General features: G+C 42.2%; 1 protein-coding gene across 2 annotated transcripts in view; it reads left to right on the top strand.

Annotated features, from left to right (window-relative positions):
- The window catches only part of KDR (kinase insert domain receptor), a 45,852-nt gene extending 33,658 nt beyond the window's left edge, over window positions 1–12,194 (top strand). The window contains exons 23-30 of one of the 2 annotated variants that reach the window (XM_080682521.1): window positions 394–516; window positions 671–782; window positions 1,034–1,133; window positions 1,552–1,657; window positions 2,935–3,086; window positions 7,936–8,035; window positions 8,540–8,625; window positions 10,323–12,180. In XM_080682521.1, coding sequence (XP_080538647.1) covers window positions 394–516; window positions 671–782; window positions 1,034–1,133; window positions 1,552–1,657; window positions 2,935–3,086; window positions 7,936–8,035; window positions 8,540–8,625; window positions 10,323–10,545 — 1,002 coding nt within the window. In that variant the 3' untranslated portion in view covers window positions 10,546–12,180. Of the gene's footprint in view, window positions 1–393; window positions 517–670; window positions 783–1,033; window positions 1,134–1,551; window positions 1,658–2,934; window positions 3,087–7,935; window positions 8,036–8,539; window positions 8,626–10,322 lie in introns of both variants that reach the window. The other variant, XM_080682522.1, reaches the window with a different exon arrangement.
- The last annotated feature ends 5,402 nt before the right edge of the window (window positions 12,195–17,596 follow it).

Below are 17,596 nucleotides of genomic sequence, written 5' to 3' on the forward strand. Positions count from 1 at the left end.
GAAACCGCATTCTGGGCGTCCCTTAGAATAACATGTTTCCACCGTATATGGAGCCGGGCAAAAGGGATGTGTGGATGTGACCAGAAACACATTCTTAATTGTGTCCAAGAGAAGTCTATTTATGTTTCCCTCATCATACTATAACTTAATTATTTAACTCCAAAGTCTGGGGCTGTTTATGGAATAAGCAGATGTGCGTCTCAACGAACCTCAGACTTTTTCCCTGAAGTGTTGATAAAAGATATTAACCCAGTGCTTGTTAATCAGTTGGTTTTCTGATGTGGGTTGTTTTTTGTTTTTTTTTGTTTTGTTTTTTTTAAAGCATGAGGTCACAACAGATGTAGAAAAGATCAGCTGTGCTGAGACCTAAAGCACACACGATTCTTTTTGCAGTGTATCCACAGGGACCTGGCGGCACGGAATATCCTCTTGTCGGAGAAGAACGTGGTTAAAATCTGTGACTTTGGCTTGGCCCGGGATATTTACAAAGACCCTGATTATGTCAGAAAAGGAGATGTAAGTTTCAAAGATGAACCCAGTGACCTCTTAATTTGCAGAATTCAAACTCCTCTTTGCCAACTTCAGGACCTGTGTTCAGGAGTAAAGGAAGTGTTTTCCTTTTAGACACTTGCTAAGTTGGCATCTGATTCCTTGTCTTCTACCTTCTTAGGCACGCCTCCCTTTGAAATGGATGGCCCCAGAAACAATTTTTGACAGAGTGTACACAATTCAGAGTGACGTGTGGTCTTTTGGTGTCTTGCTCTGGGAAATATTTTCCTTAGGTAAGTCACTTCTCTTGGTCCTTCCATCCAGACTCCAAATAAAATGATAAATCAGTGGCCTGCAATCACCTTTCCCTGTCTTGTATTCAACCTTTATTGGGTGAAACTGACTCGCAAGCTTTGTGTTGTAAAATCTCTTAAAAAAAAAAAAGGAAAAATATAATAGGTGATCAGTATGTTCAAGAAGCAGGTTCGGGGCTTTCTATCTGAGAAAATCAAATAACAAACATCCCATTCCTGTTTTATTCCAGGTGCTTCTCCATATCCTGGAGTAAAGATTGATGAGGAATTTTGTAGGCGATTGAAAGAAGGCACTAGAATGAGGGCCCCTGATTATACCACACCAGAAATGTAAGACTTTAAAAGTATCCTCTGATTCTCTTTCTTTGCTCACAAATTCTCCCTGCCTAGAAGACATGCCATTATCTGCACCTCCTTCCTGGCCCAGTTTGTGTCCTACTTCTTTCTTGTAGTCCTTCCGTGAAAATCTCAAGCACAAAGCTCTCCCTTCTTCTTGAAATGACAGCATGATGTCTATACCATTCTATTAGTTTTTTTAAAAAAAAATTATATCTTGATCTGTAATTTTCCTTTCTGTACACATGCGATGCTCCAAGTATAGGGGAGCACCAAGTGTCTTATGTATCCCTATTGAGCATCTTGGCTCCTGGTAGACTTTTTGTAACTGTTTACTTATTCAAGTGCTTATTTTCAGCATCAGATCAGGAGGAAAGAGGCAGTTAATGACATCAGTGTTTTGCTTCTCTAGGTACCAGACCATGCTTGACTGCTGGCATGGGGAGCCCAATCAGAGGCCCACGTTTTCAGAGCTGGTGGAACATTTGGGAAATCTGTTACAGGCTAATGCTCAGCAGGTTTGTGACCTCCATCCAATGAACTTCTGTAAAGAATACTTTGGTGTCCAGGACTTCTCTACTGCCTAGACCAGTGGTCGGCAAACCACGGCTCGCGAGCCACATGCGGCTCTTTGGCCCCTTGAGTGTGGCTCTTCCACAAAATACCACGGCCTGAGTGAGTCTATTTTGAAGAAGTGGCATTAGAAGAAGTTTAAGTTTAAAAAATTTGGCTCTCAAAAGAAATTTCAATTGTTGTTCTGTTGATATTTGGCTCCGTTGACTAATGAATTTGCCGACCACTGGCCTAGACCTTATCATGGCCACCATGCTATATTCTCAGCCACTGAATAAGAAGCTATATTCTTTTTGGCTTCTAGTCCTAATTCATATCCTGGGAGCAAACCACTCTTATTCCTACCAGTGCATCTTTTTAATCCTTCAGATGCTCTTCTAAAGTAACAACAACAAATTTGTAAAGTTGATGTAAAGAATATCAACAATGGATGAAATTTCAAGGAATTTTTAATATATTCTGCAGGCAAAAACACATGGCTTTATTTTTCCCCAGTAAAAATCCGAGGCCCCCATAACTTCCATAGGAGGATTTTAGACTTGTAGCCTTTACCACTAGAAAGTTAATCTCCAGTCAACACCTCTTACTACAGGGAATGGAAGCCAATTTCCTCCTGCTTTTCTTTTGAACAGCTGGGGGGGACGATGGATCAAATCTGTTTTTATCATAACCCTTCCAACCATTTAAAGGTATCATCTTGCCCTTTATTTCTTTCTTTTGATGAAATAATGTTAAATTGGGCGACCTTTGTTTTTAGAAGACCTGTTTTCCCGCACATTTATTGCTTTTCTAGACCGTGATCAGTTTTTCCATTGCCTTGGAATGTAGAGGCTAAAATTGGATGACATGCCCTTTAAAGGTCCTGGCCTGTGTGGGTAGGGCTTTGCGAACAAATGATTTCTCAGCTCTGCGAGGCCCTGCGTGTTCTGTTGCTGCATCTGTGCCCACAGCCTGCTTGGTCTTCATTGTGGCCACAGCGCTCTGTGTCCCCTTACCCATCTGCTTATTCATGAGCTCCTTGCATATACTTTCAGGCACACGTCCCTTTCAAGTGCCCTTTTGTTTTGACAAGAAATTTTTAATGTTGTCTTAAAGGTTTACATTTCCGACATGAAGGCAACATACCCCATAACCAAGAAGCTCCCTCGGCCTTTGTTTTCTCATGAAAAGGCCCTTGGAGGACTGCAGCCATAACAATAGCACTCTGTGTTTATTGTTTCAGGATGGCAAAGACTACATTGTCCTTCCGATATCAGAGACTTTGAGCATGGAAGAGGATTCTGGACTCTCTCTACCCACCTCACCTGTTTCCTGTATGGAGGAAGAGGAAGCGTGTGACCCCAAATTCCATTATGACAACACAGCAGGAATCAGGTACTATATATGGCCAACATCCCCTGTATATGGGGGATGGGGGCGCTTCAAGGTCACCTTGGGGAGGGGGTGGAAGGAAGACATTTCATAAAGCTGCTGCGTGCCACTTCCACATTAAACCGTAGCCCCGAGGCTAATAGAAAGAGAAGTGCTCCTTGAAGAGGGCCCGGGTAGGTGTGTTTCCACCCATCTGTAGCCCACATTGCTGCCGTAGCTCTTCCTTTCAGAATTGTAAGCCCTGCAGCTGCAAATAGCTGGAATGCCACAGTTTGTTAATCTCCAGAAAGAGAGACCAATTTTACAAAGACATCTGTATTTAAATTATCCCCATGTACTCTTTTATTAATGTGAATTAAATGGCTCAGGAAAGATTCAGGAAGGAGGAGTTCTGTGCATATATGAAAACACACTTATGCCTCTGGGGCTAAGATGCAGTGTGCCAGGGGGATGTGCCCTGAATTAGACTGGACAGCACGTCTTCAGAAACCCCTCCCAAGTCTGATTTTCAGGGTTTTATTTGCATAATGAGACTTCTGGGCTTATTTAAAACACGTGCACTGCAGTCCTACCCTGATTTGTAAAGGAGTTCCGAAGGCAGCTTTCTTTTTTCTGTCTCCCAGCACCTGTGCATGAGGAAAAAGTTGATATGGTTTTCTACATTCTGATATGAAAATTGCCTTTTACTAAGCCCAGGACTACTTCCCTTTGCTTTGTTTCTTCTCGCACCCCTTTGGGTGTTTTCCTCCTACAACTGGACCCCTTGACAGCATGGGCCCAAGCTGCCCTGGTGTTGTGCTGTGGCTACAGGGAGGGACACAGGCCTTGAAGCCCTTGGCCAGGTTGTCACATAGAAGATGAGGAGGCACCTGGACAGTTTGTGCCATGGAATCGCACTGGGCAGCGGAAACTCTGTTGAGAGAGAGGAAAGCTCAGCGTGATTGGAGGCCAACAAGTGAACTGCCATTCCATTTTGTCAAAAACTCTTGGCATTGTTCAAACAGCTTTTCCTTCTGTTATCAGATTTTGCACACATGATAACTCTTAGAGTTAAACAAGGAAGAAACTGTTACCCTTTTTTGATGTAGATATTGAACGTGAGGCTCAGAGGGATTACCTGGGGGGAATACAATATTGTGATTCAAAATCCAGATAGAAGTGGCTTGGACGCCCAGGTCAGCCCCTTAGCAGCTGTGTGCCCTGGGGCAGATCTTCACTATGACAGACGCCAGGTCCCTGGTGTTCGAAAATGATTGTTTTGAGAATTACTGATATAACGTATTTCCAAGGGAATACACTGGCACTTAGGGAGCACTCCATTAATTATAGTTCTTATGTGAGCTGCTTAAAATCACATCCACAGGATGAATCCAGTTTCTCTGATATCGAACTCAGTGCCGCTTTCTCCCTCACCGAAGAGGGGCTCTCAGAGAGAACGAGCAATGGAATGAATGCCTACAGTTCCACTCCTGAGTTAAAAAAAAAAAAGTCCTAGTTCAAGTTCAGCTGGCCTCCTGGTGTGGTAATTATTCCTGCAACACTATTGCCTTCTGGTGGATCAGAAAGCCATTTGATCCTGAAGTCTGTTCCTTGGGTTTTCTGTGACCGGGGGGAATGAGGACCCAGTCGGCAGCATCTTGGCTCGCGTGGGCACTTTGCATATGGTGCTGAGAGTGGATGAAGTCATCTTTGTGTAATGGAAGTGCCAAACGCAGTGCAGGATCTGAGACAGGGCTGCTAACATTTATCCCCAGAAGCGTGGACAAATGTGACATCACACTCCAAGCACAGGCCTGGCTTCTATTTTCTGCCTGTGATTTTTGAATTGGTCTTTCCAGTTCAGTTTCTCTTTTATCCAGCCATAATTTGAAAAATAAAATGGAAATTGGAATCCTTTGTCTGCATGCCCTCCCAACCGCCTCCACCTTTTCTCCTTTTATAAAAATAAGACTCCACGGTCACATTTTAATCATCTGGGTTCAAAGAAAGGCGGAATGGAGGCATCTGCACACGGCACACTTCATTTTGTGGTTCTGCTTCCCTGGGGAGAGAGAGCCGAGGCTGGGGTACCTCTCAGCGGACTTGTTTCCTCCTCTCCCAAATTTCCAGTCAAGTAGAAAAGCTGAGGAGTCTTTCTCACTTGCTTCCTCCCTCTACTTTTCAATTCCATTGCATTATAAATAGAGCTGGACAGAGGCATCACTGTGGGAGCCAACCTCATGATTTGCTGCCTGGTTAAAAATATCTGTTCAGCATTTATTTAGAGAGAGGCTAAGAGGTGTGCGGGGGGGATGGGTGGGGAGGAAGGACCACCGGTGTCTAGACTTAGCTTTGTCTCTTGTTTCCCCTGCGGATCAGCTCTGGCCCCGAGTTTGCATGCTTCTTGCAAGAAAACACATATTAATTGCACTCATCTTTCTTTGAAGGCAGTTTGGGGACCATCTGCGGTTGCTCCATCATTTCCCCTGGTAGTTTCACGTCCCACTCCAAGCAGCTTATCAAAGATTTCTTTTCAGTTCTCTCACAGAAAAAGGTTTTGGCACACAGCATCTTCTTCATTTTGGTTAATTGCTGGTGATGACTAAATGTTCCTTGAAGATTGATGCTTGGGACAGTCTGCTAGCTAGAGGTTTCTGAATTTGGCTCTGATTTTAGACAGCTCGAAGCAAAACTGTCTTTTTTCCATCTTTTGTCTGTCTTATACCCCACAGACCCCTTCTCCCCACCAAGTCTTATCACACAGTCTGGCCACAATGGGAAAGAGCAGTGCTGTGCACATACTAGGTGCTTAATAAAAACTTGAACAATCATATGCACTGCTCTCTTCTTCTTTTTCCTTCCTGATTCTTTTCCAAGGGAGTTAACATAGAGCAGGGTAAAACAAAACAAAACAAAACAAAAAGCCAACAACAAAAACAACAACAACAAAAAACAATACCTGCATGGGCTTTAGTGTCTAATACCAAAGTGTGAATCCCAGTTCTAGCCATTTCCTCCCTGTGTCTTAGCTGCCTCATCTCCACATGGGAAATAACACACACACACACACACACACACACACACTCACACAACCTATTTTGTAGTTTTGGGAGGAGCAAATGCAGCAATATCCATGAAAATGACTTTTTAACTGTGAAGGGCCATCAACCTTTGGAGTTACTGGGCTTAGAAGTCAAGGAGCTGCCTTTTCTAAGGAAGCTGCATTATTGCCCAAGGTCACCAATTTTAGTTGATTCTATATCCTGACTATCTTGAATCTGTCCACTTCTCTAAATCCTGTAAGCATCACCTTTCTTTAGGCAGGCATCTCTTCTTTCTCCCAGATAAGAGGAATTGCCCCCTCATTGGTCTCACTGGCTCTGGTCTTACCCTCCTCAACCCTAGAGAGAGGTGCCGTTTGTGAAGATGCCACGTGACAATGGTTGAGGAGCATTTAGCACAGTGCCTGGCACATGAAGGGATTCCTGAATGAGTGAGTGAATGAGTGGTTGACTATGCTTCCAGTAGTTTTTAGCAACTGTCACTTTTAGGGACTGAACTTAGGAGAAGGGGGCTTTTTCTATCTCCGTGTATATCGTGTCTTGTTTCTTGTGGAGTTTCCTGAGTGAGGATGTCACTGTGAACTTCATTGGCTCTTCTCTGTAGGAGGAAGAACAAGCCTCCTGGGGCAAGAGAGGGAGACTCGGTTTCAGTTCTCTTCCTTTGGCCCAAGAGAGTCCTCTCTCCACTCATTCACAGAAAACATAAGGAAACGCAAGTTAGTCCATCCAGAAGGTTGCCTGTGGTGGAAAGTACGCTGGGAAGAGAGTGAAGAGTGAATTTGTTGTCCCTCCCTGCGAAAAGGACTCTCCTGTTCTCCACTCAGGCTGTCAGTCGTTTTAACCAGATGGCTCAGACTCACCCAAAGTCACGAGGCAGGGAAGGAGCACCCCCTGGACACAGGAGATGTTGTCTGACAAGTCCCAGTCTTTGGGCTCCTGAGGGAAACTGGCACCCTTTTGAATACAAAGGAGGAAAAGAAGCTTTGGTTGACAGAACATCATTCTTTCTAAGAACACTTACCATATACCATTATTTACCACCTCATTCATCCTCCTTATTCATCTTTCTGATGGATGGAGGGAACGCAATGGCAATACATTTTAAAGATGAAGCAACAGAGGCATAGAAATATTTATGACTTTCCCAAGTTTGTGTAGACTTTGAAATAGACAAAATATCTTGTGACTCTGAACCACTGCCCTTTCCTAAGACCAGCAACTCTGAGGGCTGGAAATAGGGCTCAGTGAGACTCAGCCCGTCCCTCTCTGCACACGAAGCTGCTATTATATGTAGACAGAGGTGATTATCTTCAGATCCTGCTGGCTTCAGCATCCCATAGTGATGTCTGAAGGTGTTTCCCTTACTCATCTTCCATTGGACGTTTGCTCTGTAGACATTATCTAGAAACATTTTCCTAGGACATGGCCAGGAAGCTGTGAAACACTCCGTGATATGGCGAGAACTCAGTGGAGCAGTTGCATGCAATGAGGAAGCCAAGCAGAAGTCAGTTGATCACTTAATTTGCTGTTGTTGTCTTTAGTCCAGCCCTGGACCTCAGAAGTATGATTCAAAGGAACAGGGGCTCATCTAGGCCCCTCAGTTAGATTATACTTTTAAATGGACTTTCACAGGAAATTAAGCCTTCAATGTGTGCTAGCAGAGAAAGATGTTGTTTTGTTTTTCTTTTCCAAAGGATGTTTTGAAGGTCACTGTTAAACTTGTGGTTGAAAGATAATGAACTTAGGTATCACTTATGGTATCTGCAGCCAAATATACCACCACTAAAATATAAATATTTGTTCTTTTGCAGTCAGTATCTGCAGAACAGTAAGCGAAAGAGCCGGCCTGTGAGTGTAAAAACATTTGAAGACATCCCATTGGAAGAACCAGAAGTAAAAGTAATCCCAGATGTAAGTACATCTTTTAAAAATAGTCTTAGAAATAATACAAAGGACGAAACATTAGCTAAATAAATATTAGCCTAAGCGTGAGAGTCTTGGAGGCTCATTATAAGGCTTTCCTTGAGGGTCTGTGTCATGGGGTCACTACTGAAATGAAACTTAGGCCCCCTTGCTTTTTCTATAAGTAAAGCTCCTGGTTCAAGGTTCAAGATATTCTACCTTCATGCCTAGTTACACTCAAATGTAAATAGTATCACTGGCAAAAGAGGGATGGAAATGGGCCCCTCAGCTTCTTCTTCCTAAATTCTTCTCCTTTCCCCCGTCTGGGTCTACTTCTAGGTTGCAGTTGCTCCCTCTTTCAGCTTGTAAAGTTTCTGGCTATGACTCCTTTACCTCCCTCTGCAGAACATTGGAACATGTTTTCTGATAAATGGGTTAAGAAATCGGTTTAATTAAGTAGTAGGTCAGTGTGCACACTCAATCAACTGTTCCATCTCATTGTCTTTTAAAAAGGACAACCAAACGGACAGTGGTATGGTTCTTGCATCAGAAGAGCTGAAAACCTTGGAAGACAGAAACAAATTAGCTCCGTCTTTTAGGTAAGGTTCAGCCAAATAGAAATGACAGATTTCAACAGGAGTTGTAGGCAGGAGCTTAGAACTTTCAGTGTAGGTGCAGAGTTTTTGCGTTTTGTGTCTTTGTTGGTTGGGCAAATTTGCATCAACCTGAATAATAAAGAATTTAAACAAAACAATTAAAATAAGTGGTAAGTCTAAAAAAGAATTTGAAATAAATTAGAGGATTTTTAGAAGATTTGTCTGGTACTGGCTAAATAACAAAGAGGCCATTATTAAAATCTTTGTGGACTCTGAAGAATTTTCAAACCTGTATATAAATGTTGCATCTATTATTAAGAAGCATGACATATAAATAAGATAATACCAATTTGTTTAAGATACTTAAATATTATTGGCTGAGTTTGCCTACATAATTGCGGGAAAAATATTAACTTTAGTTTTGAATATCCATTTCTCCCATGTAGTTCCCTAGGAACTTGTAGTTGTTTTAAATAGATGTGCCTAACAAATAAATGAAAATCTGTATTTAAAAGAATAATAGGCTGCAGAGTAGTTATTTATTTGCTAGTGGGTTCATTCTAAGAAAGAATAGAGATTTTTATCTACTTATAATCTGTTGTATAAAATGGGAACACCCCTGGGTTATTGAGTGATGTTCATGTTGAAAAAACCACACACATTAAAATGTGCAATTGTGCTATTTTGTTTGCCTTAAGGCCAAGGTAAGAAATTGTGAGAGCCAATCATGTTTTATTCACTGATTCAAAATATTTTTATTCAGCAATGACTATGTGCCAGTTACCATGCCATTGCTTGACTTACTTTACTGGGGTTGGACTGAAAGAAAAAATTGCATTTCTAGTGATTTGAAATAACTTTTAAGCCATATACGAGCACGGAGTTAATAAAATCCATTTTGCAACTTTTAACATGAATAACTTGGTAAAGCATTTATTGAGGGGAAAACCCACATCTTAGAATGGCTTGAGAAATGTAAATCTTGACGTTTTAGGTCAATACAGCCTATACGTCTCAGCTTTGACATAATTATCATCTGTCATGATTCCACACCGTTGAAAACATTCTCTTCTTGCTGCTGAGTGATCCAGGTCCTCAGTCCTTCCAAAGAATGTGATTTTGATGAGTAAAAAAGCAGTTTCTGACATTTCTGGCTTGATTGCACACACACACCCACACACACACACACACACACACACACACACACACACACTTCAAGTTATTAAAGTTTCATGCTGCTCGAGAACTCTATTGACACCATACACATGCCTTGTAATCCCCTAGTTGACAATGTGGGGAAAGCAGAAGTGGACTTTCAGAATATCCCAATTTCCTTTTATATCATGAAAGAGTCCCTTTGGCTCCTATCATTGTATACAAACCTGTCACTCCACAAGGCCATAAAAATGCTCCATTGGTTGGAGCCTTTGTAAGTCAGGAGAACTGCCTTTCATCTCATCTCAGGCTTGAAAGATTCGGACCTGAATAAGAGGACTTATCTGCAAGGACAAATTCATGCTAGTACTGAAAATAGACAATGTCTGAGTAAACCTGATAGGTTGATTAACAAGTGGGAGAGATAGGGGCTGGTGTCTCCAGGGAGATTACAGCCCACATAGAGATGGTAATGGGGTTTTGGTAAGAATCCAAAGAACTGCCTTCTCTCTGCCAACTTATGCAGTTGCCATTTTTTTCCACAGTGGACTGATGCCCAGCAAAAGCAAGGAATCCGTGGCATCTGAAGGCTCCAACCAGACCAGTGGCTACCAGTCTGGGTATCACTCAGATGACACGGACACCACCGTGTACTCCAGCGAGGAGGCAGAACTTTTAAAGCTGATGGAGATTGGGCCGCAGGCGGGCAGTGCAGCCCAGACTCTCCAGCCCGACTCTGGGACCGCACTGAGCGCTCCTCCTGTTTAAAAGGAGGCGCCCGAACCCCCTACTCCTGGAAATCACATGCGAGGTGCTGCTCAGATTTTCAAGTGTTGTTCTTTCCACCACCAGGAAGTAGCCACATTTGATTTTCATTTTTTTAAAAAAAGGACCTCAGACTGCAGGGAGCCAGCCCCTAGGCATTTCCTGACAAGATGCCTGTGACCCAAGAATGTGTTGTGTCTTCTCCCCGTGTTGACCCTATTCTCTTTTTCATTCATTTAAAAAACATGTATGATGCTCTCTGTTGAGGGTCTCCCCACAGGTTATAACAGGAGAAGTTCAAGAAATGGCTTCGTCCTCCAAGAAGTAGCAATACCTGGGGAGCTGACACCTCTGTAAAACAGGAGCTGATCCAGGCAGTGGAAGTGCGTTTGGTGTTGAAGATGGGACAGACCGTTAGGGTTGAGGCCACCTGAGAAGCTTTGTTTAGGATGTAGGTCCTGAGCCAAGACTTGCATGTGGTGTTTGGACTGATAGAAAGGAAGATGTCGGCTTGCTTGGAGAGCCTGCTGGAGCCTGCAAATGCATTGTGTTGGCTCTGGTGGAGGTGAGCATCGGGTCTGCAAGGGAATGTAAAGGCTTCAGACGAACTTGCTGGTTTTAGAAGGTTGCGTGATCGTCCCAGTTGGGCTAAATGAGAGTTCCTTGTGCTGTTTCCGCCTCCTAATGAGAGTTCCTTCCGGACTCTTACGTGTCTCTTGGCCAAGCCCCAGGAAGGAAATGATGCAGCGCTGGCTCCATGTCTCCCAGGCTGATCCTTTATTCAGACACCACAAAGAAAGGACATTCAGAAGAGACCCCCTGTCGTGTTGAAGAATTCTGACTGTACAAACCAGCTTCGGGTTTCTTCTGGATGAATACCCACATATCTGTCCCGACGTGATACGCCTGAGCCTGAATGCAGCAGGTTCAGTGTCAAGCTGTGGTGTCAAGGCCTCAGAAAGGAGTTTACCCTTCTGTTCCTCTCGCCTCCTGTGCCATCCCCCTCCGTTCACCCCGACTAGTCAGTGTTTCAGTAATTTGGCCTCTACACCCTAGTCAACGCTGATTTGGTTTGTTTACTCTCTGAATAATTATTAGTCAGATCTCAAAATTATTTTATAGCCAAAGTTATAACAACACCTATTGTATTGTGTAGACTTGTAACATGTAAAGCTATTTCTACTGTTTTTTTCCCTTGTTGTTTCCTTTTTAAAAAACAAAATGTATTTTTCGTTTGGTACCATAGTGTGAGATGCTGGGAACCATGACTAAAACATGCTATGGCACATATATTTATAGTCTGTTTATGTAGAAACAAATGTAATATATTAAAACCTTATATATAGTGAACTTTGTACTATTCACATTTTGTATCAGTGTATGTAGCATAACAAAGGTCATAATGCTTTCAGCAATTGATGCCATTTTATATATAAAAAAACACCGGAAAACTTGAAGGAATCTGTTTGCAAGGTTGACTGTATCTATCATTTCTCTCACTTCTAAAATGAAGGAGGGGAATCAGACATAATTTTTATGTGGTGTTTTTTCATTTTTACTTGTTCCCTTATTCTTCTTATAAAGGATATTTTCATAAAATGTTCATATACTTTATAAACCAATAAATGTATTCTTAGTAAAAACATACAATGTTATAATATTATCCTAACTATTTTGAGGGCACATACTTCTGGCTTGAGGTAGACTTGCTCCTGACCCCCCCTCTTCTTCTTCAGGACACTAATAACTCACGCACACATGCGTTCTCATTGTATCCCAAACAAGTTTGGGAGTCTGAAAATATGGACTGGGAGGTATATGTGGTGAGTTCCCTAACAGTATTTGTGGCCAACCATGAAAATTAGAGGGTGAGAGACCCAGAGATAGGTGGCCAGACCCAGGCAGTGCAGGGAAGCATGGAGCATATGGATAGTGTTCCATAATATTTTACTCTAGACTTAGTGTCAGGACATCAGATCCAATGATGTCATTTCCAATGATTAATTTTGCCTGAATTCAGGAAGTGGAATTATCTAACAAGTCATTGACACCAATGAGTATCCCTATTCTTTGTGATATTTTTATACAAGATGTTGGAATGTTTAGTGAAATATGCCTATCTTTTTTAAATGGCTTCTAGGTTTTTTAATCTTATTGAAGAAGGTCTTCCCAATTCTAAAATAACCCCAAATTCTAAATTTTCATTTTTTTCTTTACATTTAAATCATTTGGGATTTACTTTTGTATATGGAGTGAGATAGGGGTCTAGCTTTGTTTTCTTAAAGCAGTTGTCAATAATGGCAGCACCATTTATTAAATACTAGAGGCCCAGTGCATGAAATTCGTGCACGGGGCGGGGGGGTCCCTTAGCCCGGCCTGTACCCTCTCGCAATCTGGGACCCCTCGGGGAATGTCTGACTGCTGGGTTTGACACGATCCCGCAGGGATCCCTGTGGGATCAGGCCTAAACCGGCAGTCAGAAATCCCTCTCACAATCCGGGACTGCTGGCTCCTAACCACTCGCCTGCCTGCCTGCCTGACCACCCCCAACCACTCTGCCTGCCTGCCTGATTGCCCCTAACCACTCACCTGCCTGCCTGATTGCCCCTAACCACTTGCCTGCCTGATCACCCCAACCACTTGCCTGCCTGCCTGATCTCCCCTAACCACCTCTGCCTCAGCCCCCGCTGCTGCAGCTTCATCCAGAAGGACATCCGGAATGATGTCTGGAAGGGCATTCGGCTGTCCAGTCTAATTAGCATATTACGCTTTTATTATTATAGATACCTCTTTCCCCTCCAACCCCCCAGGGTTGGGAAAATATACATTGCAGCACTTTTCAACCCTATCATTTCTCTGAGACATTCTGCACAACTTTATGGTCAGGAGGGTGGCTATGGATGTGGTTCCTGGGCACAACACTTGCAGATTAGGCCGTTGTCTGGGATTAGCGGTCTTCTGACAGATGTTGTGAAACTGTAGGTCAGGCCTGGCCTCTTCTTTTGCGTTATTACAGTGCCATCCAGTAAATGAATAGGAGAAGAGTCTAGGTTATTCAAGATAGAGGAGGCCACAGAGAAAAACACAATTTTCTTCATTTTAGGAAAAAGAGATTTTGTTTCTCATGAGCAGCCCCTGGCACTGTTTCCAGTGCCAGGAATTTGGATTCAGTTAAAACTTCACACTTTATAAAGAAGTACTTCCAGCACCTCAGGCAGAATGATTAGGAGGTGAGGTTTGGCCCTCTCCTTCCTCTCTCTTCTGTCTTCCACGCCCCTTGTTTTTAGCTCCTCTTCTCCTCATTCACCCCATGTATTAAGAGAACTTTGTGGCTTTCTTAAGTGTTTCCTGCATGGTTCTATTTTCAAAGCTTTAATTGTGTTTTAGATTAGGCCAGGACTGTCTCCCCTTGGCTCCTGCCCTCTCTCCTCTCTCCCTTTGCTCTGTTCTTTCCCTCCTCTTAAACTCCTCTGTCCTCTTAAACTCCTCTGTCCTCTTAAACTCCTTCTGTTTCTCTCTTTGCGCTGTTCTACTCCTCCACAACCCCCACCCCCACCTCCACCTGCAGCAGCCCTTCTCCTCAACCACATCAACAGGGAAGATGAGAGTTATAGGAGATTTAAGTCCATTACTCCTGGACTAGGCTTTCCTCTTCATGCACATTTCTTTGTCCTCTTCAGTGAAAGGAAAGAAGAAAAGTAAAAATCTCAAACCCACAACTTTGTAGTTAACAGAACCCAATTTCCATGTCTCCTTTAGCTTGTCTTTCTTTCTGCCTCTTACTCATAAATGTTTCAACAAGATGATAAAATGCAGGTAAAGCCTGAAAGCTAAAGCCTTTGAGACAGTGCTTTCTATACATCTCTCCACATCTGCATGCCCTTCTCCCTTAATAGCAGTAGAAGCCATGGCCATGCTTTCCTGGGTGTGTAGTGAGTAGGGCTCAAGGGGAGGTTCTCATCTCTTCTTACCAAATTGCATTTGCTACATGAATCTCTTCCATGTCAGGGTTTAGACATAAGTGAAAATCTAGGCAGTCTTTGGGAAAGCAATTTTAAGCCACCTTTCTTTTTGGGGGGCAGAGGGGTTACAGAATGATCTTAGGTGAATAATTTACTTTATTTTGAATGAAGAGAAGTAGAGGAATCTGGGAAGAGCAACCCAGAAAGAAATTTAACAGCCAAGTTGGTCTGACATTCTGGAGGGAAAGTCATAGGACATACCAGCCCAGCAGAGGGTCTGGCTCAGAGATAAGGATGCTGAGTTAGGAAAAAAGTTTCCTAAGAGAAAGGAAGACCACTGATAAGACAAGGGTTACAGTAAACTGTGATTGATATCAAGTGAATGTTCGTGAGAAGACCTCTAATTGTACCGTTCTTCACAATACAACACAAGGCCTTTATATAATTGCTAGACACCTGTACAGCAGCATTAAATTCAGCAGCGTCACTCATTTTGTTTGTTTGTTTAAAAATGAAAGAATGGAAATATATGGTTTAGTTGTTTAATTTAGCCCCACCCATCAATTAGTCCAGGTACTTTAGAACCTATGCTCAGTGTACTTACCAGTAGCTGGTGACAGCGAGCCCTCCTACCTTCATTGTTTGACTCTCAGCTTTTAGATACGCTGCAAAAGGAAAATGGCAGGGAGTAAGAAAACCGGACTTTGCTCTAGTTTTGACCCATTCTTTGCTCTGCTTGTGCTGTCCCTTTTTCAGAAAGTGACATTTTGGGGGAATACATTCAAGAAAGTGGGTTGAGTTCTTTAGTATTGAATGTACTCTCATTGCTGGACTCTCGGCCCCTGAGCAGCTTACAGGATATGGGCGTGGAATGACTCACCAAGAGCCCTCTGAACTGCTGCTCCGAGGAGAGGTTTAATGGGAGCCTGGCGCTGTGCTGTGTGGGTGATCTCTTTAAGCTGAAATGACTTATCCTGACAAAGGGGATCGAAAACATTCCATTCATTGCCACAGAGAGAACATAAATGGAAATGAAAATCCAGATGCAAAGTAGAGAATTCAAGCTGGATATAGAGTGACCAAAAACATCCCACATTCATCCCCCAGGTTAACAAGAAAATTAGAAGACAGTATCCTGCAGCACATATTGGGAAAAGCAGGCCTTCCATAGAACCAAGTATCAAAGACTCAGCCCTTAATAGTAAACTTTAAGTTAGTAATATTTTGTTTGTTTGTTTGTTGTTATTTAATTCTACTTACAAAATGCTTACAATGTGCCAAATACTCTTTTGAAAAACTTACTAATATTAACTCAGTTAACTAATAGGCACCCTAAAGCAAGATGTAGGCAGCACAGTACACCAAGTCAGAGTAGGATACATAAAAGGATCCTCATTGATGGTTTTCACAAGTGTTTGTTAGGCATTTACTATGTGCCAGGCACCTTAGTGGGCAGTGGTCAAAACTATTTCCTTAGCTGCATGGGTTAAGGGTTAGCAACAGAACTCCGGAGAAGGGAAACGCCAATCTTATTTCGGAACTCTCTACATATTCTTATCATCTAATGTCAGTGACTGAGCATAGTGCTCATTATTGACTCATTTTGTATTCAGTCATTCTTCAATAAAGATCTGAGTTCAAGAACCCTTCTAGATATTGTAATACATAGATTCTCCCATGCCGGCACTTAATCTAACTTTAGAGTCAGGATGCAAGTAAGAAGCCATCTCACAGAAGGTTGAGGAAAACAGCTTCTTTTTGTCTGGCTTGCCTTATGTGGCAAAGCAAGATGTAAAGCAAGATGAGATTCTGATAGTGCTCCAGAAGAATTCCATGTTGGCACATGTTGTATGGCAACACAGAAGGAATCTTTGGTTTTATCGTAAATAACATAGTGTCGTCCTTGACTTACTAATCTACATTTTAAACTTTTCCAGTGGCTGCAAATCCAAAGCACAGAAAGAATAAATGCCATCACTGTCATTAGTTTTACAAGGAATTCTTCAGTAGGGATTGGTTTACATAATGACTTCTCCTTGGTCATTTTAAAATGTAATCATGTGCCATGCAACATTTCTTCAACACATCCTTTTCACAAATCTAAGTGTGAGCCTATGTAAACCACCTTGAGAATCTTTTAAGCAGACTGTACTTCAAATCAATAGTAATGAATTTTCTTTTAGTTCAATCATCGTGGATAAATCATGATATATTGCTTTGCTTTTCTCCCCTCCCCTGTCTGATATGGTTGGCAAATTGCCTTGAGGATCTGTCATGAAGAGAGAAAAAGATCCTCATTCTTCTCTTATCCCTGTACTCATCAGTGAACTTCAGTGTTCTGCCCAGCTTTTATTCTTGTGGTCTTTTGTACTGGAGGACAGCTTATTGCTTCTTTAGCTGAGTAGCAAGACAAGAGGATGGCATGCCAGAAACCATCTCTGAGTCAGATCTTACAGAATTTGTTAATAATTTTCACTTTAAAAAGGTGTCAATTTTGTATTAATTTGGGGTGACATATATTAGCACAGGCTTAATCACAACATAATAGAGTTTTTCGAGAAATATATATTATGAATTTAACTTTCATTATGTTTCTATATTTCATGGTGATAGACATTGCAAGAAGCTCTGTAATCATTGATACCTCAGCAGCTTGAAGGGCAGAGAACTAATGATCATCTACCATATGCCAGGCATTGAGCTATGCACTCCTCACATATTATCTCATTACATTGGAGATAATATATGAAGACTGATTAGTTCAAGCCAAAACTTACTGCTCTCCCTAGTTCATTAAGTTTAAAGACTTGTGTAAGGATTCTCTTAGCATGACAAACAAAGTGATGAATGACATGTGACTGGGAAGAATATGGTGTGATACAGTCCAGATTCAGAAAGAGCCTACATGTATATTGCTGCTGGGATCGCAAATTGGTGCAACCACCATGGAAAATAGTATGGAGTTTCTCCAAAAAACTAAAAATAAAACTACACATGACCCAGCAATCTCACTTCTGGGTATCCATCTGTAGACAACAAAAACAATAGTTTGAAAAGATATATGCACCCCTATGTTCATTGCAGCATATTCA

The sequence above is a fragment of the Plecotus auritus genome, assembly GCF_963455305.1.
Source record: "Plecotus auritus genome assembly, chromosome: 1".
Lineage (NCBI taxonomy): Eukaryota > Metazoa > Chordata > Mammalia > Chiroptera > Vespertilionidae > Plecotus > Plecotus auritus.